The 22104-nt window shown below is 41.5% G+C and overlaps 1 protein-coding gene across 1 annotated transcript in view; it reads left to right on the top strand.

Moving 5' to 3' along the window:
- The window catches only part of LOC126456113 (uncharacterized), a 605540-nt gene extending 584927 nt beyond the window's left edge, over positions 1 to 20613 (top strand). The window contains exons 8-9 of the mRNA XM_050091867.1: positions 14985 to 15169; positions 18169 to 20613. Coding sequence (XP_049947824.1) covers positions 14985 to 15169; positions 18169 to 18277 — 294 coding nt within the window. The 3' untranslated portion in view covers positions 18278 to 20613. The remainder of the gene's footprint in view (positions 1 to 14984; positions 15170 to 18168) is intronic.
- Positions 20614 to 22104: the final 1491 nt, after the last annotated feature.

The raw sequence follows: 22104 nt of genomic DNA, 5'->3' as shown, positions 1-22104 counted from the left end.
TCCGCCTCTCCGCCTCTCCGCCTCTCCGCCTCTCCGCCTCTCCGCCTCTCCGCCTCTCCGCCTCTCCGCCTCTCCGCCTCTCCGCCTCTCCGCCTCTCCGCCTCTCCGCCTCTCCGCCTCTCCGCCTCTCCGCCTCTCCGCCTCTCCGCCTCTCCGCCTCTCCGCCTCTCCGCCTCTCCGCCTCTCCGCCTCTCCGCCTCTCCGCCTCTCCGCCTCTCCGCCTCTCCGCCTCTCCGCCTCTCCGCCTCTCCGCCTCTCCGCCTCTCCGCCTCTCCGCCTCTCCGCCTCTCCGCCTCTCCGCCTCTCCGCCTCTCCGCCTCTCCGCCTCTCCGCCTCTCCGCCTCTCCGCCTCTCCGCCTCTCCGCCTCTCCGCCTCTCCGCCTCTCCGCCTCTCCGCCTCTCCGCCTCTCCGCCTCTCCGCCTCTCCGCCTCTCCGCCTCTCCGCCTCTCCGCCTCTCCGCCTCTCCGCCTCTCCGCCTCTCCGCCTCTCCGCCTCTCCGCCTCTCCGCCTCTCCGCCTCTCCGCCTCTCCGCCTCTCCGCCTCTCCGCCTCTCCGCCTCTCCGCCTCTCCGCCTCTCCGCCTCTCCGCCTCTCCGCCTCTCCGCCTCTCCGCCTCTCCGCCTCTCCGCCTCTCCGCCTCTCCGCCTCTCCGCCTCTCCGCCTCTCCGCCTCTCCGCCTCTCCGCCTCTCCGCCTCTCCGCCTCTCCGCCTCTCCGCCTCTCCGCCTCTCCGCCTCTCCGCCTCTCCGCCTCTCCGCCTCTCCGCCTCTCCGCCTCTCCGCCTCTCCGCCTCTCCGCCTCTCCGCCTCTCCGCCTCTCCGCCTCTCCCACACACTGTACATATATATTCTTTTGTCTTTTACAGCTTGCGACTCCAAATAGGATGTTAAATTTATCTTGTGTCTCCGACACATGTATCATATTTCAGAGAGCATTAGGACCTTGGCAATTCCAAAGCATCCGTCACCAATCTCCTGAAAGACCATAATTATTCCATTTCAGACAGAAACAGACATTGTAGCATTTTACACATACGTATCAAAATCATCTGGATTGTTAACCATAATCTGTCTTGCATTTTGAATGAACAAACTTTGATTAAGCATGCAACCCTGTAGAATATTTTTTTTTTTATATCCGCATTCAACCTCAATGCTTTCCCCTTTTTGTTTCTGATTTTGTATGTTATGCATGTGTTCTTCCTATCTGGGTCAATCTTTTTGCAATTCCTTTGGTGGCCCTTCATTGGAGTTACCTACAAAAGGGTGTATGCCCATTTGCCATAGTGAGGCCTTCAAGGTCCACTCAGTTTACATCTTGCATGGCTGTAAAATTTAGATGCTAGGTCGCAGATAGACACAACAAAAAAGACTGTCGGAAAGTGAGTTTCCCCAGAAATAGACAACTCTCACTCACGCAAATACAATTCGCACACCTATGACCACAGTATCTGGCTGCTGAGGGCAGACTGTGAGCAGCAGTGCATGGTGGAGAAGCAGCTGGGTGGTGGCGTTGAGGAGGAGGTTGGGGTGGAAAGGGAGAGGGATAGCAGGGTTGCAGTGTATGATGGTAAAGTGCTGCATGTGGGAGAATACAGGGATGGAGGTGGAGAGAGGGTAGGGCAGTGAGATGCAGTCAGGAGGTTAGATGGAGGAGGAGGTGGGGGGGGGGGGGGGGGGGGACAGTGGTAAAAATGAAGTAAAAAGACTGTGGGTGAGATGCCACAATAGAGGACGGTGTAGTGCTGGAATGGGAACAGGGAAGGGGCTAGATGAGTAAGGAGAAAGACTAATGGTGCTCGAGGCCAGGAGGGTTATTGGAACATAGGATATACTGCAGGGAACTTCTCACCTGTGCAATTCACAAAATCTGGTGTTCGTGGGAAGGATCCAGAATGCACAAGCTGTGAAGCAGTAACTGAAATGAAGAATATCTTGTTGGGTGGCATTCTCAGCAACGGGGCGGTCCCACTTTTTCTTGGCCATAGTTTGCTGGTGACCATTCGTGCGGACACAGCTTGTTGTTTGTCATGCCCATGTAGAACGCAGCACAGTGGTTGCAGCTTAGCTTGTAGATTACACAACTGGTTTCACAGATAGCCCTGTGTTTGATGGGATAGGTGGTGATCATGACCGGAGTAGAGTAGGTGGAAGTGGCAGGATGTACGGAACAGGTCTTGCATCTGTCAATTACAGGGGTATGAGCCATGAGGTAAGGAGTTGGGAGCAGGGATTGTGTAGGGATAGATGAATATGTTGTGTGGGTTCATTGGACGGCTGAATACCATCGTGGGAGCAGGTGGGAAGGATACTGGGCAGGACATTTCTCATTTCAGGGCACAATGAGAGGTACTTGAAACCATGGCAGAGAATGTTATTCAGTTGTTGCAATCCTTGCTGGTACTGAGGCATGAAGGGACTCCAAAAGCCTTAGCCACACAGACATATCAGTCCTTTCCAAAGGTCTCACCTTTAGCCCCATTCCCAAATTCAGCCACACAGTACTTGTTCCAGACTTTCTCTCCTTCTCCCAGTATCTATAATGGAAGCACTTTTTCACTGCCAACTGTACCAACAAACTCAGCCAAAGACCACTGTTGAACCTAGCCTGACTCATTTCAATCCTCCATCCAACTGTGATCCACCTCCACTGCTCCCAAATCATACCCTGTTAACTTTCCAGAATTTCTTAACCTTGAACCTTGCCTCACCATCATTCCTCAAATCCCTCAACATGCAAACTAACCCTACATCTGCAGAAAGAACCACATTCCACCACCTAAAAACTGATCCAAACCTTATAATCCTACATGCTGACAAAGGCTCCATTACTGTTTCAAAACACAAGGATTACCTGGCAGAAGGACTCTGCCATCTGTCAGATTTGTTCTCCTAAAAACCCTGCCAAAGTGACCCCATTCCAGAAATCCAGCATGCTTCCTGAATTCTATGAATCCAACTACCCAGGCTGCCCCATTGTGGTCAGTTACTGTGCCCCCCACTGAGAGAATCTCTGCTCTTGTAGACCAGCGCCTTCAGCCTATTACCTCAACCTACCCTCCTACATAAAATATACCAACAATAATTTCCTCCACCAACTCCCCACAGTTCTTGTTCCGATATCACTCAGAACAATGGTCATCATGATTAATTCCGTCTCACTGTACATTAACACCACTTATGCCTATGGCCTTACTGCTATTGAACACTAAATTTCCCAGTGCTCAATGATTCCAAACTGAAGTCACCATGACCAACTACATCCTCACCCACAATTACTTCTCCTTTAAAGGCATTACCAGCAGAACAAATCCAGGGAACGGCTACGGGCATCCGCATGGCACCAGCCCGTGCCAACCTGCTCATAGGCAATCTAGAGGAATCCTTCCAAAACATTCCTTCAAACCTAAAAACCTTCTCCTCATTCACTTCACTTGATCCCACTCAGCCCAGCAAGCCACCTTCCTCAATGTTGACCTCCACTTCAAAGACGATTATGTCAGTACCTCCATCCATATCGAACCTACCAACCACCAGCAATATCTCCACTTCGACAGCTGCCACCTATTCCATACCAAGAAGTCCCTTCCATACAGTGTAGCTGCTCTTGGCCCTCATATCTGTAGAGACAAGTGGACCCTCTCAAAATATAGTGAGGGTCTCACTGAGCCCTTAACAGGTTGTAATTAGCCTCCCAACCTTGCACAAAAACAGATCTCCTGTGCCTTACCTCTCCAACCACCCACCACCTCCCAAAGCCCCCCTGTTCAGCCACAGAGGAGTGTTCCCCTCGTGACTCAATACCACCCAGGACTGGAGCAACTGAATCACGTTCTCCACCAGGGTTTTGATTACTTCTCATTATGCCCTGAAATGAGGAATGTCCCACCCACTATCCTTCCCACCCCTCCGACAGTGTTATTCAACTGCCAACCAAACCTACACAATATTCTCATTCAACTCTACACAACCCCTGCTCCCAACACCTTTCTTCTCATGGCTCATATCCCTGTAATAGATCTAGATGCAAGGCCTGTCCCATACATCCTCCCATCACAACCTACTCCATTCTGGTCGCAAGCATCACCAATCCCATCAAAGGCAGAGCTAACTGTGAAACCAGTCACGCTATCTACAAGCTAAGTTGCAACCACTGTGGTGCATTCTACATGACCGTGACAAACAACAAGCTGTCTGTCCACATGAACAGCAATGAACTGTGGTCAAGAAACAGCTGGACCACCCCACTGCTGAGCACATCACCCAACATGAGTTTCTTCATTTAAAGCTTTACAGCCTGTGCCACTGGATCCTTCCAACGAACACCAGATTTTCTGAACTGCAAAGGTGGGAACTCTCCCTGCAATATATTCTGTGTTTCCATAATCCTCCTGGCCTCACCCTTTATTAGTCATTATCCTGTTCCCATTCCAGCACTACACAGCTCTCTGTTTTTCCAATGCACCGATAGTCTTTTTACTTCTTTCCTTCTCTGCCACCATCCTCCCCACCCTCACTTGCCCTCCATCTAACCTCCTGACTGCATCTAGGTTCTCTACCCTCTGTCCAGCTCCCCCCTGTGTGCTCCCACAAGTAACACTTTGATGTCCTCCACTCCTGCCCTGCTATCACTCCCCTTCCCCACAGCAGCCACCTCCTTAACTCCACAATACAGTTGCTTCTCCCATCATGCACTGCTTTTTTTTTTTGTGTGTGTGTGTGTGTGTGTGTGTGTGTGTGTGTGTGTGTGTGTGTGTGTGTGTGTGTGTGTGTGTGTGTGTGTCATTGTGCCCCCTTTCTAAATTAAAATTTGTCTGTCATTCATGACATAAAATTTAATTGTCTTCTGTAAGCTTTGTTGAATTACCAGCTATTGATTAGCGATTTCATTACATTGCTGTATTACTCATATTTTCAGTGTGTCCGTCTATTGTTGTTGCTGCTAACTATTAAATGATACAGGGCTTTTTGACAGAGAGGACTTTAAGGTTTAGCTACCTTCCATTTTGGTCAATAGCGAGTTTTTTTTTTTCACATTATTCCACATCGCCTTGTGTGTCCCCAATAAGTTAATGTTTGTGTCCCACTCGTGGAAAAGAAGAAAAATTTGAAAAATTTATTCAGTTTTACAGTTTTATGTATAAGCTTTAAGCTGCTGGCTCCCAGTTACCACTTCTACTGTGGTTGTATACTGCGGTTGTATACTGCCCATTTCAAAATGTTCCTTTACAACTCATAACTTACTCTTAACACTTTTCATGCACATTTTCTGTAATGTTGTTCCCTTTTACATGTAAATAACTAATTCAAATTATGAACTACTGGGCTTGTTGGTCCTGCATTATTCTTCTCGTCAACAGATGGCAGTTCTATTGCCAGTCTAGTTTACCAATTTACTTCCTCCTTCATGTTCGGTATTCCGTCTTCTGCACTTGCTGGTAATAGCTAAATCAGTTACATTGTTTAGAACTCTCATTGCATAAACAAAACCATTTAACTGTGTTACTAAGCAATCCGTGTTGTGATCAGTTCATGATAAATTTTCATCTATCGTAACTCCAATAATTTTAACTGAGTCCTTAATTATCATTTCTTTGCCGTTGTGATTAAACTGTATTATATTGTGGTAATTAGGTGATCTTGCTGTAATAAGTTATTTTATAATGATACAAGAGAATTTGCCAAAGGGCAGATTTTGATGGTCGTTAACATCTGAGGATAAATATTACGAAAATTGGCAAAACTCATTGCATGTTCATGTATTACTATCATTGTTATCTAATGTAAATGAAGGAGTGATGATAAAAACATAGGATACCCATATTTCATCCAAGAACATGGACATGAGAAGCTTTTACAAAAGCATAGAAGACACAATTATCTCAGTGCTCGATAGTGATTACTGATTAAAGATTTTTGCCAATATAACTTTGTAGCAGTTACCCACATGTACTGACGTCACCCTAATGACAGTGTAACTTAGAAAGCCAGTGTGCACTCTTGTGTGAAGCTGCAGGAATAAGTGGCTTGGTTACATATGTCACACTTTTGTTACATCAGGTCTGTGACTGCACCAGATGATACCTTGTCTTTGGGTTGGGTAGGGTTTGGTTGAGTTGGGTTGGTTTGGCTGGGTTGGGTTAGTTTGGCTGACAGCTATCTGAAGTAACACTTTTTTATTCACAATTCATAATGAGTCATTGCATGCATTTAATGTGCTGTGAGCATACACCCTTTTGTTAGGTATCAGGACCATGATGATACAATTACCTCTCAATTGCATTTGATGTACCTCATTTGCCTAAACTGAGTCAGCATATCTAGTGATTTTAAGCTTGGAAGATGAAAGGAAGTTAGTATTTTCCATCACAGTTCTTGGGACTAAAACTTTCCAGGAACAAGCATTATGTTTTAGAATTTGATTGTAGTTTTTGACAATGATCCCAATTACTGATCTATCTATTATTCTTAAGCAACTTTTTGTAGTCTGAACATTTTGGCCATGTGCTGAACACTTTACCCCAAACAAATGATTCCATAGCTAGAGACTGAGAGTACATACAAATAATATATAACTCTGAAGAGCTAGGTGTTGTTGCACTCTGGTGGGAGGACATCTGAGAAGCAAACACTGAAGGCAAGTGGTGGCAGCTGTAATCTTCCTCACTGAATTGAACATACACTCCTGGCATGGTTAGCTTATTCCTTAATGCCATACATGTAAAATACACTCCTGGAAATGGAAAAAAGAACACATTGACACCGGTGTGTCAGACCCACCATACTTGCTCCGGACACTGCGAGAGGGCTGTACAAGCAATTATCACACGCACGGCACAGCGGACACACCAGGAACCGCGGTGTTGGCCGTCGAATGGCGCTAGCTGCGCAGCATTTGTGCACCGCCGCCGTCAGTGTCAGCCAGTTTGCCGTGGCATACGGAGCTCCATCGCAGTCTTTAACACTGGTAGCATGCCGCGACAGCGTGGACGTGAACCGTATGTGCAGCTGGACTTTGAGCGAGGGCGTATAGTGGGCATGCGGGAGGCCGGGTGGATGTACCGCCGAATTGCTCAACACGTGGGGCGTGAGGTCTCCACAGTACATCGATGTTGTCGCCAGTGGTCGGCGGGAAGGTGCACGTGCCCGTCGACCTGGGACCGGACCGCAGTGACGCACGGATGCACGCCAAGACCGTAGGATCCTACGCAGTGCCGTAGGGGACCGCACCGCCACTTCCCAGCAAATTAGGGACACTGTTGCTCTTGGGGTATCGGCGAGGACCATTCGCAACCGTCTCCATGAAGCTAGGCTACGGTCCCGCACACCGTTAGGCCATCTTCCGCTCACGCCCCAACATCGTGCAGCCCGCCTCCAGTGGTGTCGCGACATGCGTGAATGGAGGGACGAATGGAGACGTGTCGTCTTCAGCGATGAGAGCCGCTTCTGCCTTGGTGCCAATGATGGTCGTATGCGTGTTTGGCGCCGTGCAGGTGAACGCCACAATCAGGACTGCATACGACCGAGGCACACAGGGCCAACACCCGGCATCATGGTGTGGGGAGCGATCTCCTACACTGGCCGTACACCACTGGTGATCGTCGAGGGGACACTGAATAGTGCACGGTACATCCAAACCGTCATCGAACCCATCGTTCTACCATTCCTAGACCGGCAAGGGAACTTGCTGTTCCAACAGGACAATGCACATCCGTATGTATCCCGTGCCACCCAACGTGCTCTAGGTGTAAGTCAACTACCCTGGCCAGCAAGATCTCCGGATCTGTCCCCCATTGAGCATGTTTGGGACTGAATGAAGCGTCGTCTCACGCAGTCTGCACGTCCAGCACAAACGCTGGTCCAACTGAGGCGCCAGGTGGAAATGGCATGGCAAGCCATTCCACAGGACTACATCCAGCATCTCTACGATCGTCTCCATGGGAGAATAGCAGCCTGCATTGCTGCGAAAGGTGGATATACACTGTACTAGTGCCGACATTGTGCATGCTCTGTTGCCTGTGTCTATGTGCCTGTGGTTCTGTCAGTGTGATCATGTGATGTATCTGACCCCAGGAATGTGTCAATAAAGTTTCCCCTTCCTGGGACAATGAATTCACGGTGTTCTTATTTCAATTTCCAGGAGTGTATGTCAGTCATTTACTGAAATGCATATTATGGGGAAATTTAAGTGAGGACCATGTTATATGCAGAACTCCCCCAAATTATACCTGGTTATAGTCTAGCCATCTTGCTAATCATCTGTTCTTTATTGTGTCCTTGCATGCAATATTACTTGTGTATGCATTTATTATCAGTGTAGATGTAACATGGGTATGGATTATTGCATGTCTTCCTCTCAAATAGTAATGAATACCATTAAATACATTTATTATAGGATGCAGTGCTATCAGAATACTTTTACTGTATTGTCCTAACATTCCACAAAACAAGTCAGTAAAAACTTCCTACAAGAAGAAACTTGTCAGGTGGCATTAGAGAGAGTCACTGTTACATAACATTGTTTAATTTTGACTGTGCCTGATTGCATTCACATTTCTTTTACATACATTAGTTGCAAATGTGCAAAAAAATAAGTTGTAACAAAAGATACAGCCAAAATTTCAGGACACACAGATAAAGAAAATGTGTTGAATGGATGTAGGTCAGGAAACACTTTATTTCCATGTTAGAACTCATATTCACAAGTCCTCACAGCATATTAACTGTGGGAAACATGGAATGGAATGCACCAGCATACCTCGTGATGCACGTTCTTGTATGATCTGTTCAAACTATCCTCCTAATTATGTTTAGTTGCACTGTAAATATTAGGTTTGTTGCTAGTGCTGTGTGTTCCATTTCACAAAAGATAATGTTGAGAAGTGACTCACATAATTTTCCGATTCACATGTAGCATAAATGGTTTAAGTAGTGATAAAGAACTTGGCTGTGACTATTTGTTAGTGTTCATCACAGATTTTGCTTCTGGCGCAGTGAAATAGAGTGTAAACAAATAGAGTTAGCAGATGCTCATTGGATGTGTGGATTAACAAATGGCAATAGCTATGTTGCTCAACATGTGTATGGAGAGAAATTTCCATAATGATGGTGCTTCTATAGGAAAATGTCGGAAGCAACTGATCATCTTAGGAGCATTTAAACCTGATACTTTTGATCGGGGGAGGCTTAGGACAACAAGGATAATCCCGGCTGAAGGAGGAAATGCTTCATGTAGTTGATGATGTCCTTAGTTTCAGCATAAGATATGTAGCTGCAACAAGTAATGGTGAGTTCTTGACTGCATTTTACATGACAATCTGCTGAGCCATGTCATTTACAGCATATGCAGATGCTGTCAACAGCTTATTTTCCTGGATGGGTACACTTCTGCATCAGTGTTTTGACTCTTATGTTAGTGCAACTAGCTGTTCACAGATGAAGCATTGTTTCTCTGTGACCAGATTGTTATCATCTATGGGATGATATGAATTTTTATGCAACAGTTGAAATATGTTATCAACAAAGAGTCTCTTTCAATGTTTCAGTCAACATTGGTGATGACTGTTTGCCAGGGCCTAATGTTCTTCCACCTAGGCTCAATAGATAAACTTACAATGATTTCTTAGAGATTATGCCACAGGTCACTTGATCTACTAGAAGATGTGCCTTTATCAATGTAAGGAAATGCACATTTCATGCATGATAAGCTCCCACTAATTTCACTGTTAATGCCTGTCAGCTTCTAAACATCAGGTGCTGTGAGGAACCGGCAGACTGATTCTTTGCACCCCATATCCTTTGTCAGGACATAAACCCCCAGCACTTTCATTTATGGAACATTTGAAAGCTCCTTATCAAACCCCAGTACATGATGCAGTAAGTCTTCAAACCTGCATTTTGGAACACTGCAAAACCACAAGCAGTACTCCAGGGATAATTCAGAAGGTCCTTTCAACATTTCATGTAAGAGTGACTTTTCCATGATCAATGGAAGAGTGCTTCCCAACCCAAGTCCATATAACATACTTATACCTACTTTTTCTGTGTGGGGATTGTCTCCTGAAAGTAGGACCATGAGTTTTTTTCCCCATTGAAAGCCAGTACTTGAATAGGCCTTCCCTTGTGCCCAGGTTGTATATAGCTCAAGTAATACATATACTTTATCTCTTGTTGTTGTTCTTGTTGTTGTTGTTGTTGTTGTTGTTGTTGTAGTCTTCAGTCCTGAGAATGGTTTTATGCAGCTCTCCATGCTACTCTATCCTGTGCAAGCTTCATCTCCCAGTATCTACTGCAACCTACATCCTTCTGAATCAGCTTAGTGTATTCATCTCTTGGTCTCCCTCTACGATTTTTACCCTCCATGCTGCCCTCCAATGCTAAATTTGTGATCCCTTGATGCCTCAAAACATGTCCTACCAACCGATCCCTTCTTCTAGTCAAGTTGTGCCACAAACTTCTCTTCTCCCCAATCCTATTCAATACCTCCTCATTAGTTACATGATCTACTCACCTTATCTTCAGCATTCTTCTGTAGCACCACATTTCGAAAGCTTCTATTCTCTTCTTGTCCAAACTAGTTATCATCCATGTTTCACTTCCATACATGGCTACACTCCATACAAATACTTTCAGAAACGACTTCCTGACACTTAAATCTATACTCGATGTTAACAAATTGCTCTTCTTCAGAAACGATTTCTTTGCCATTGGCAGTCTACATTTTATATCCTCTCTACTTCGACCATCATCAGTTATTTTACTCCCTAAATAGCAAAACTCCTTTACTACTTTAAGTGTCTCATTTCCTAATCTAATTCCCTCAGCATCACCCGATTTAATTTGACTACATTCCATTATCCTCGTTTTGCTTTTGTTGATGTTCATCTTATATCCTCCTTTCACGACACTGTCCATTCCGTTCAACTGCTCTTCCAAATCCTTTGCTGTCTCTGACAGAATTACAATGTCATCAGTGAACCTCAAAGTTTTTACTTCTTCTCCATGAATTTTAATACCTACTCCGAATTATTCTTTTGTTTCCTTTACTGCTTGCTCAATATACAGATTGAATAACATCGGGGAGAGGCTACAACCCTGTCTCACTCCTTTCCCAACCACTGCTTCCCTTTCATGCCCCTCGACTCTTATAACTGCCATCTGGTTTCTGTACAAATTGTAAATAGCCTTTCGCTCCCTGTATTTTACCCCTGCCACCTTTAAAATTTGAAAGAGAGTATTCCAGTCAACATTGTCGAAAGCTTTCTCTAAGTCTACAAATGCTAGAAACGTAGGTTTGCCTTTCCTTAATCTTTCTTCTAAGATAAGTCGTAAGGTTAGTATTGCCTCACGTGTTTCAACATTTCTACGGAATCCAAACTGATCTTCCCCGAGGTCCGCTTCTACCAGTTTTTCCATTCATCTGTAAAGAATTCACGTTAGTATTTTGCAGCTGTGACTTATTACACTGATAGTTCGGTAATTTTCACATCTGTCAACACCTGCTTTCTTTGGGATTGGAATTATTATATTCTTCTTGAAGTCTGAGGGTATTTCGCCTGTCTCATACATCTTGCTCACCAGATGGTAGAGTTTTGTCAGGACTGGCTCTCCCAAGGCCGTCAGAAATTCTAATGGAATGTTGTCTACTCCCGGGGTTTTGTTTCGACTCAGGTCTTTCAGTGCTCTGTCAAACTCTTCACGCAGTATCTTATCTCCCATTTCGTCTTCATCTACATCCTCTTCCATTTCCATAATATTGTCCTCAAGTACATCGCCCTTGTATAAACCCTCTATATACTCCTTCCACCTTTCTGCCTTCCCTTCTCTGCTTAGAACTGGGTTGCCATCTGAGCTCTTGATATTCATACAAGTCGTTCTCTTCTCTCCAAAGGTCTCTTTAATTTTCCTGTAGGCAGTATCTATCTTACCCCTAGTGAGACAAGCCTCTACATCCTTACATTTGTCCTCTAGCCATCCCTGCTTAGCCATTTTGCACTTCCTGTCGATCTCATTTTTGAGACGTTTGTATTCCTTATTGCCTGCTTAATTTACTGCATTTTTATATTTTCTCCTTTCATCAATTAAATTCAATATTTCTTCTGTTACCCAAGGATTTCTATTAGCCCTCGCCTTTTTACCTACTTAATCGTCTGCTGCCTTCACTACTTCATCTCTCATAGCTACCCATTCTTCTTCTACTGTATTTCTTTCCCCCATTCCTGTCAATTGTTCCCTTATGCTCTCCCTGAAACTCTGTACAACCTCTGGTTTAGTGAGTTTATCCAGGTCCCATCTCCTTAAATTCCCACATTTTTGCAGTTTCTTCAGTTTTAATCTACAGTTCATAACTATTAGATTGCGGTCAGAGTCCACATCTGCCCCTGGAAATGTCTTACGATTTAAAACCTGGTTCCTAAATCTCTGTCTTACCATTATATAATCTATCTGATACCTTTTAGTATCTCCAGGATTCTTCCAGGTATACAACCTTCTTTTATGATTCTTGAACCAAGTGTTAGCTATGATTAAGTTATGCTCTGTGCAAAATTTTACCAGACGGCTTCCTCTTTCATTTCTCTCCCAATCCATATTCACCCACTATGTTTCCTTCTCTCCCTTTTCCTACTCTCGAATTCCAGTCACCCATGACTATTAAATTTTCGTCTCCCTTCACTACCTGAATAATTTCTTTTATCTCGTCATACATTTCATCTATTTCTTCATCATCTGCAGAGCCAGTTGGCATATAAACTTGTACTACTGTAGTAGGCATGGGCTTTGTGTCTATCTTGGCCACAATAATGCATTCACTATGCTGTTTGTAGTAGCTAACCCGCACTCCTATTTTTTTATTCATTATTAAACCTACTCCTGCATTACCCCTTTTTGATTTTGTATTTATAACCCTGTAAACACCTGACCAAAAGTCTTGTTCCTCCTGCCACCGAACTTCACTAATTCCCACTATATCTAACTTTAATCTATCCATTTCCCTTTTTAAATTTTCTAACCTACCTGCCCGATTAAGGGATCTGACATTCCACACTCCGATCCGTAGAATGCCAGTTTTCTTTCTCCTGATAACGACGTCCTCTTGAGTAGTCCCCGCCCGGAGATCCGAATGGGGGACTATTTTACCTCCGGAATATTTTACCCAAGAGGATGCCATCATCATTTAATCATACAGTAAAGCTGCATGTCCTCGGGAAAAATTACGGCTGTAGTTTCCCCTTGCTTTCAGCCGTTCGCAGTACCAGCACAGCAAGGCCGTTTTGGTTAATGTTACAAGGCCAGATCAGTCTATCATCCAGACTGTTGCCCCTGCAACTACTGAAAAGGCTGCTGCCCCTCTTCAGGAACCACATGTTTGTCTGGTCTCTCAACAGATACCCCTCCGTTGTGGTTGCACCTACGGTACGGCCATCTGTATCGCTGAGGCACGCAAGCCTCCCCACCAACGGCAAGGTCCATGGTTCATGGGGGGTTTCTGAATATGACATTATTAAAGTCAACAGAAAGGCATTCAGTTTTTGCAAAACAACTGACATGTCATAGCTGATAGTTACTTTAGAATCTGTCTTGGCATTGAACAGATAACTGTTCCATAGAGGGCGTACATTAGTGCTCATAGCGATGACTACCTTTCTTGCTCATCATGTTTACCATGGGTTAAAACACGAATATGACATACAAGATTGCGTTAAGTATGCTCAATGTAAATAAACCTCCAATATAAATGCATTGTCATGTCATAAGATTTTGCAGGCAGTGATAAAAATTCCGACGGAACCTCACACAGAAACTGTTACTCTAATATTACAATAAAGTGGAATGTCAGTAGTTAAGGTTCATTGCTTGAGATTCCATTCCTACGTGGCATGAATTGCTACAGGTTTTCTACACCATCTTACACATCATGAAAAAAAATATTCCAGAGGGAATTTTATCACACAGTGGTGCATAGTTGCAGGCAAGGAACCTTTGTTCACTGCTGCCCATAGAGTTGGAGTAGAAAGAGCATAGTAGTATTAACACTGGACTGTAGAAGACTAGAAATTACTTTTCTTTCTAAGGTAGTATGTTCATCGTAAGCTGCAGAAAGATTTCTTGGAATACTGCATGCAAGAACTGAAAATCAGAATGACTATACTGACGTGTTGAACATCCCAGTTTGTGAATTTTGCCAGTGATATAAATAAGGGAAGTAATATTAATAGCCCAACAAGTCCTCCGTGGTAAAAATTGTGAATGTGTTGAATGAAGAATACTTAGGAACTATCAGGTGGCTTTAGTGGGCAGCAAAGTATATGGTTTTGAATCCCAATCACAAATCTTTGAGAATGAGAGAAACAGTGTGCTAAATAACAAATGTGGTGTACACACAATATTGTCAACTTATGTAGTTTATTGTGGTAGGCATGATTGGGCACTGACATTTTCAATGTACAGAACCCTGCAAAGACCACTCCATAGTAATTTCCAGCTGGTAATGAGTTTCATGGAATTATGCTTGGCTTTGAAGAAACTAAAGATGATTTGAACAGCTATCTGAGAAAACCAGTATAAGGAGGTAAAGGGGAAAACCAACAAAGAACTAAAAGCCATGTCATCAGTTGCAATTTTCTAAAGTGATTTTTACTGTCTCTAAAACAAACTTCTTTTTTTAATACCCTGTGCTCACTATGTCCCTCACAAATGGCAGTTAACAGTAATACTAATTTTCTTTATGCTGAAGACTTGTGTATTGTCCCAGAATGTTTGTTTTTCCTGTTGTCATATTCATTCTTGTCAGTCACTAAATTATAATAGCTACCTCAGAACTCATCAACCATTTGCAGTAATATGTTTTAAATTTCTTTAGTAAATTGCTGGAATTCACACAAATCTTGTCAATACATTATCAGTATTTTTTAAAATAAGATAAAGGACTAAAAAAGGGAGTATTGTTGTGGTAGCAGGTAATATATAAACCAAAAACTATTCCCAGGACCTAAGTGGAGATGCAGTGCCCCTCCAGGAGCTGCCACCAGCCCCTGCTCCTGCCCCAGCTGCCATTTCCCAGTACCAGCCTCTTCTGGTGCGACTGGTGCAGCAACAGCAGCAGCAACAGCAGCAGCAACATCATCATATGCAGACACTGCTGCCCGAGAGGCACCACCAGTATCGATACAGGTGTGTACAGAGAATGCCAGTAATAGTATAGGAGTGTCAGGAATCAGTATGATCTAAAACAGAACCAGATAAATTTGAGAGGTCATTACAAAGTATGTTGGTGAGTAAATCACTAGTTTGGGTCACAACTGGGAAAGATGATGATCTCATAGTTGATTGACTGAGTTCAGGGAACCCAGCTTTAAGGTTATCACCAACCAGACAAATTTGTTGTTGAATGAGTGAGTTTACAACTTTTACAAGCTTTCCTTTCAATATGTTAAAACAGCATTGAATGTCAAGAGATAAATAATTTGTATGTTAAAAATGCAACAATAAAATGGAAGTATTTAAAGCTGTATCAACTAGCTATGGCACAATACTAACAGTTCATTACAGATCATCAGGATAATCATCAAGTATTTAAATGACTCTTGATGTTATAAATGATGTATGTACAGCAAGATGATTAAATAACAACAACATTGGTGTTTACTGCATTTATATGTATCTGTTTTTGTGACACAGAACTCTGAATGAAACCAGTTTTTGTATATCTTCATTGCAAGAATTTGCGGTGTGTTATGATGCCTACTGAATGAAACTTTCATTCATTCATTTCATTGTCGTATCATGGAAGTAGTATGCATCTACAAGAAAGAGACAAGTGTCAAAAATTTTTAAAAAAAGTAAAATAATGACCACACTCATCTAAAACTTCCTGACAGATTAAAACTGTGTGCCAGACTGAACCTCAAACTTGGGAACTTTGCCTTTCATGGGCCTCTACCCAAGCATGACTCATGACCTATCCTCACAGCCTTACTTCCACCAGTACTTCATCTCCTGTGATGCAGAGTTCATTTTCATTCATATATACAGGAAGACCAATAACGAATGACAAATGAAAATTAATATAAAGCTGTCACTTAGACATGTGGTAATGTGAAGACTAGAGTTCTTGAAATGAGACACATTTTCTACACCCACACCGTGTTATGAGAGGTCAAGTCATATTTAATACAAAAAAAAGAAAATCATTACTAGGGATTAAATCATGAACCACTGCATTACTCTGTTCAGACATAACCAATTTAACACTACAAAAATTATACTGGCAATGAAATAGAAATAATTCTTCAGGCTTTCCTGGCTGTTTGTTGGCATCTTAAGGTGTCTGATGTTCTGCCAGATAGCAGTGTCTTTCATGCACAATATTTCAACAATGTGACTCTTTGCATTCATCAGGTGCTACCTGAGACTGCTGGTCAAGTGGAGCAGTTCCAATATTTAGACCTACTGCATTTCCCTTCCACCATTGATTCCAGGCTCTGTCTGCAGTCTGTTCCACTAGAAACATTCTGAGACATTCTGTCTTTGGTTCGGTGTGCCTGGCTGAGAGCTGGCATCATCTACTTTTAAATGCACTTCAAATTTACCTGTCTGCCACTCATCACCACCTCCTCTGTGTGCTGCTATTTTTTTTAATAAAGCTGATTCCTCATTCATACTAAATGTCTGATGTTTATGTTGTATTGGTAGCTTAATATTTACTTGATGACACTGGCATTTTTTCAGAGAAGACAGTTTCCTACATATGTTAATACTGTGTCCTGTTTATTGTATATTACTATGCCACTACATCACACAGATTTGCAACAAACATTTATACTTGCCACATAATGAATGGAACTTTATAATCTTTGAATCTAAATATTCATATAATTTGTAGAAAGAGTGGCTAACGAACTGTGTTTTTGATTTTATTTTCAATTGGTAGGGATTCCCAATTTTTTATATCTATTAGATGGGAGCTTATTGAAGATCTTCCCACCGTAATAGATAACTCCATCCTGAACCTTACACAGGGAGGCAGAGCCCACATGAAAAATTTTTATTGGCCTGTGTTCCGATTTTTTTTTTAGACCACAGTTAACATGAAATTGATTTTTACTGTCATAACCAAAGCCACTAACTAAATGTAATGGGAAATTGATAGAAGAATTCAAAGGGCTGTAACAATGCTTCTGCAAAGTGTGCGATTATCAAAATATTCCTATTGCTCACTTTTACTGAATGAACAGTTTATTTACTTTAGGTGTACAGCCCCAGAAGATAATTTTTTTATATACCAAGGATTAAAAATATGCAAAATAATCCAATACTATCATCTAAGTCAACAATAGGAGAGGTGTTTCTACAGACTATACATGCTGAACTGAGCTTCTTGATTAGTTTATTCTTGTGCTGACACAATTTCAACTTGTTATTTAGCTGAACCCCAAGGAATTTACACACAGTATTTCATGTAAAAGAAAAGAGTGCTATGAGCAGGCTGGTTCCTCTAGTTTGCTGCATTTCAGGCAGTTCTGTTGTTTAGCATAATAAATTCGCTACTCTCTCAAATGAATTCATATAGTTATCAGGATGGTCACTGATTCTGATGAGATGCATAAAAAGTCATAACCTTTTTATGTTAAATCTTCTTTCTTCATCCATTCCATGTGCACCTTTTATAGCAAAGCTTAGCACCCTCTCAGAACATCAGCTACAGAATTATTGCTAAACTAGTGCACTACACATACTGATATTCATTTATCAATTAACCTTAAACTGTTTTAATATATATAAATCCATGTTAGCCACAATGTATTTTGCAATGTTCTCTTTAGCAGAACACAGTTCTATTGATTTTCAGTTTTACTCAAATGTGTTTCAGAGCTGTGTACCACTGCCAGCAAATTTAATTTATTTGAATCTAGTTCTGGTTGTTAGTGTAATGCTCTGCCTCGGGTGAAGCAGATTATTTTCTTTACACTATGTTATTGGCAACATTTCATAAAACTGTTGTTCACTCATAAACTTGTTTTCAGTCAAGTAATTAATCTTTTTGTTTTTGTGACAATTTTCATGACTGTAGATATTTTCCCTTTTTCCTTTTCTTTCATAGAGACAACTAATCTTCTGTAGATACAAAATATAGTGTTATATTCCATAAAAAATAATCTTATTCATTGCAGGCATAGCAACATGGCTGCTGATCCACCTCTTGATACGTCACGTAGTGGAACCCCCTGGTGGCGCAGACGATCTGACTTCAAACAGACAGTAATTGAATCAAGGCATTGATGTATCATCAAGATTGCTCCAGTTTGTGTTCCCAAAGTCAGAAATAATAACAATTATTGCTATTATTATGTTCTTTTTTTTTACATTTTGTCTGTCATATGATCTTTTATGTTAAAACAGTGATGAATTTTTGCAAAGCCACACAAATGTTTGCCAGTTTAGCCAGCTGCAGGCATGAAATGTGCTTGTGAAACAGTTCATTCTGTGCTTGTTAGAAAGTGGTATTAGAAAGGAAAACTGTTCCCATTAATTTTTTGTTAAAAAGAGAATGTCTGAAATTGTCCAGTTATTTGGGAGTAGTCCGTATGTTTGAGAGTGTTACAGTTGTTTGTGAGTGGCCCAGTTGTTTGCAGTATGAATGTTGTCTTTTCCCTTTTGTTACATAACAAATAATTCTTGAGTCTACTGTCAAAGTAATCTTTCTAAGATTTTAGGGCCTTATGTGGACAGAACACCAACAGTCAAAATTACTTCATAGTCACCAAATTACAGTTTCATTTGGCAAAATGTGTAGTAGTTCACATAGTAGTGACTTATTTAAGCTGTGATAGGAAGCTTATAACTGTAATAACTGTAAGATCACATAACACAAAGATGCACAAACCATCATCGGATTTTTTAAATTTTGTGCCATCTGAATGTGTTGCGGTTTATTAATTTCCCCTTTTTAAGAATATAAATACTGAGAAAGGGTATTCCATTCGTCCTTCAAGAATTTTATAGAATTATTTAAGTACTTCATTGCACATCAAAAAATGGAAAACATTATTCCATTTTAAAGACCTGGACTCAAATTTTTCCATAGAGGGACAAGAAAATAATTTGCCTTGGTTAAGGATTGGAACTGTTCAGATAATTGCTAAGAACTGTTGTTTCCTGTATCAGTTCTAAATAATTTGCAGCAAAATGTGCTGTTAATTATTAGTCATTGTGACAGATTTTGGTATCACTGATTTTTAACTTGCATACCACAAATTTGTTGTTATCATATTTATGTATATGTTATTATAGTTAAATATTTGTCACATGCTGAATATTACTGTTCATTTAAAGATATTTAATGCATTCCCTGCCATGTGTACTCTCCAAATTCAATTAATTTCTGTACTGTGATATATTCAGCATAATTTCATAGTTAATGTAATGTAATAAAATGTAAATATAACTGCATTGTGACTTCTCAGAATGAGGGACGCTCAGCTTTTATGGGACTACATTATTTGTTATGAAATGATCTGCAAAGTATTTATATGTAAAATAAATATATAAAATGAGTTGAAATGTTCCCTAAAGCCGAAGTCCCTTGAGTGAATATTTATACTTTATTTTTTTCTTATCCATAGTCCTAAAATGAGAATGTTCTGTGCTAATCTGTACTTGCTATGATGGTGACCTGAGTGATAATTCATTCTAATAGACATTTAGCAGTAAGACAGAACTTACTACCATCCATCATCAGGCATAATGGAGAACAGTTTTTACCTACAAATGTGAAGTGAATTTCTGGTGTTAGTGAAGGTGCATTGTAGCAGAATTAAAGGATAATACAAATTTATGAGACAAAGAAAATACCAAGAAATGGATCTAAGCAATAGTTCCAAAAGTAATGAACCAATTGTACTTCTAATTTGAGGTCTTTGTTAATTTGAATGTTCTGACAGAAAAGAATTGCATGGCTCTGCATGTTAAGGAACCTCACTTATGTAGGCAAGAAGGTCACTGCTATAGTATAATCACCATTAAACAGCATTTGAATGTCCAATTACTGTTGTTGAGGTTATTGACATTATTTGAACTTTTTCTTGTACTGAAAAGCCTACATTTTGATACACTTACTATGTTAATGCAATGAAAAATAATGACACTAAAACTACTAGATGTGTGACAATAATGCTGTCCCTATAGTTAGGAGGTAATGATTTCTGTTACAACCAGACAAGAATCAGAGAGTTTTAATTTGTGAGAAGGCTTGCAGTGTGGTATAAGGATGTATTAGTCAAACCAGTTGTACTGATCATGAAGACAGTTTTCACCAAACATATGACAAAACAGTCAGTAAACACTTGTATACATATTTATACTGAAGGTTTACCTCAAGCCTTCACAAATGTATTTATAAAATTTGTGTTATGCTTGAAGACAATACAGATGATATGATTTATTAAAAGAGTAAATTACAAACTGTAGATAACAAATGAACCAAAAAAAGATTGCCTTGTTCCTGTTATATCTTTGTATTTATGTGTAAATGTCAGCCTGATATTGATACAAATGTTTGTTATACCCAGAGAGTGATGACAATCTTTTTTAAATAAATTTGCTTATTAACCACTTTATTTTGTAAGGTTTATGCTTTACTGTTACCCTAATTATAAATGAGGAGGTAATATATGGTAAAACATAATAACAGTTTATTGAAGATTTATACACTTTGACTAGATCACCAGTAACATACAACTTTACAAGATGACAAGGAAAAGCAAACTCAGGGAAAGATATCACTTCACACACCTCTTGTCAGTGCCATTAGGCAATCAGGCACTCTAATGTTTGCCAAAGTAGCTTCCATTTCCTAAAAAGCTGTAGAGGCTGTATCTTGGAACACTGGCAAACTGTATCTTGTCTTTCTTCTGCTCTCCCCAAGGACTGTGAGGGAGGCAACCAACTCATGTTTGTAGCAGGCCACTGGAACAGGGACATGGCTGGGAACCTTTCTTGAAGAAATCATGAATGGAAGATGGGGGTGACCAATTGTGAGCACTTGAACGTAAGTAAGCATGTGGGCACTAAGTGATTATCAATCAACTGATGAACGTTGTCCTTCCACTTTCTGGTTCCACAATAGCCTGGAATGCCAGGGATGTCTGGGAACTTTCATTTGATGTTTGTACCCATGCACATCATTGGAAGTGTAGCAGGATGCAGGTCGGAAGCGGTTGTGTCTCAAAGTGCACATGTTGCCGGCTCCAGAGCAGGCAGGGATGTGGCCCCTGGTGGTCATTGCTGTTGTTGTGCAGAAGCCAGTGCCAGTGAGCTGGGTAACCATTCATTTGTTGAATTGTCAATGAAAACAGGTTTAATTCACTCAAGTGAAACAGTGTCATTCATGCCAGCCTTTCAGATGATGATAGTGTTTGTTGCTCTTGATATCACTTTGCAAGGGCCAGAATATGGAGAAAGTAGAGGTGGGCATGTTGCCAGATGTGAGTTCATGTGTTCAGCTCTTTGAAAATAAACTGAGGGTGTCACCTGTGGTGTTGCAGATTTTGTGGGCATAGTTTTCAGATGTGTGACTCTAGTTTTTGGAGAAAACCAATGTGGCCATTGGACAGCTGGGCCTTTGGTAGAGTTTGAGTGATCAGATTGACAGGTACTCACAGATGTTCACTAATCACTAGCTGCATTGAAGAACAGGATAGATTTTCTCTAAAAGCCATCTGGAGATGAGGCAGGGCCCACAGCAATGTATCAATCAAAGATTCTTTGTGGCAAATGAGAATAGATTTCAGTGAGTGATGCATGTGCCCAACCCTGCTGCTGCTAGGTGGGTGATAACTCACAGTATGAATATGGTGGCTTTCACTAAGATTAAGCAGCTCATCAAATAGTAATCCCTCAAACTGACGGTCTCAGTACATGGTAAAGGTAACAGGGATCCAAAAACGAAAAAGCCAAATGTTCACATGTGTCTTGGCAATGAAGTCGGTCATGACGCCTGCTATGGTGTGACTTCCAGCCATCTGATGTAAGGTTCAAACACTGTTAGTAGGTAATTCTGACTATCTATATATGGTAACAGGCTGACAAGGTCCAGGTGGGTATGTGCA

This window comes from Schistocerca serialis, chromosome 2, assembly GCF_023864345.2.
Source record: "Schistocerca serialis cubense isolate TAMUIC-IGC-003099 chromosome 2, iqSchSeri2.2, whole genome shotgun sequence".
In the NCBI taxonomy this organism is placed as follows: domain Eukaryota; kingdom Metazoa; phylum Arthropoda; class Insecta; order Orthoptera; family Acrididae; genus Schistocerca; species Schistocerca serialis.
Note: the sequence above shows the minus strand (reverse complement) of the source record. Positions and strands in the feature narration are given on the sequence as shown.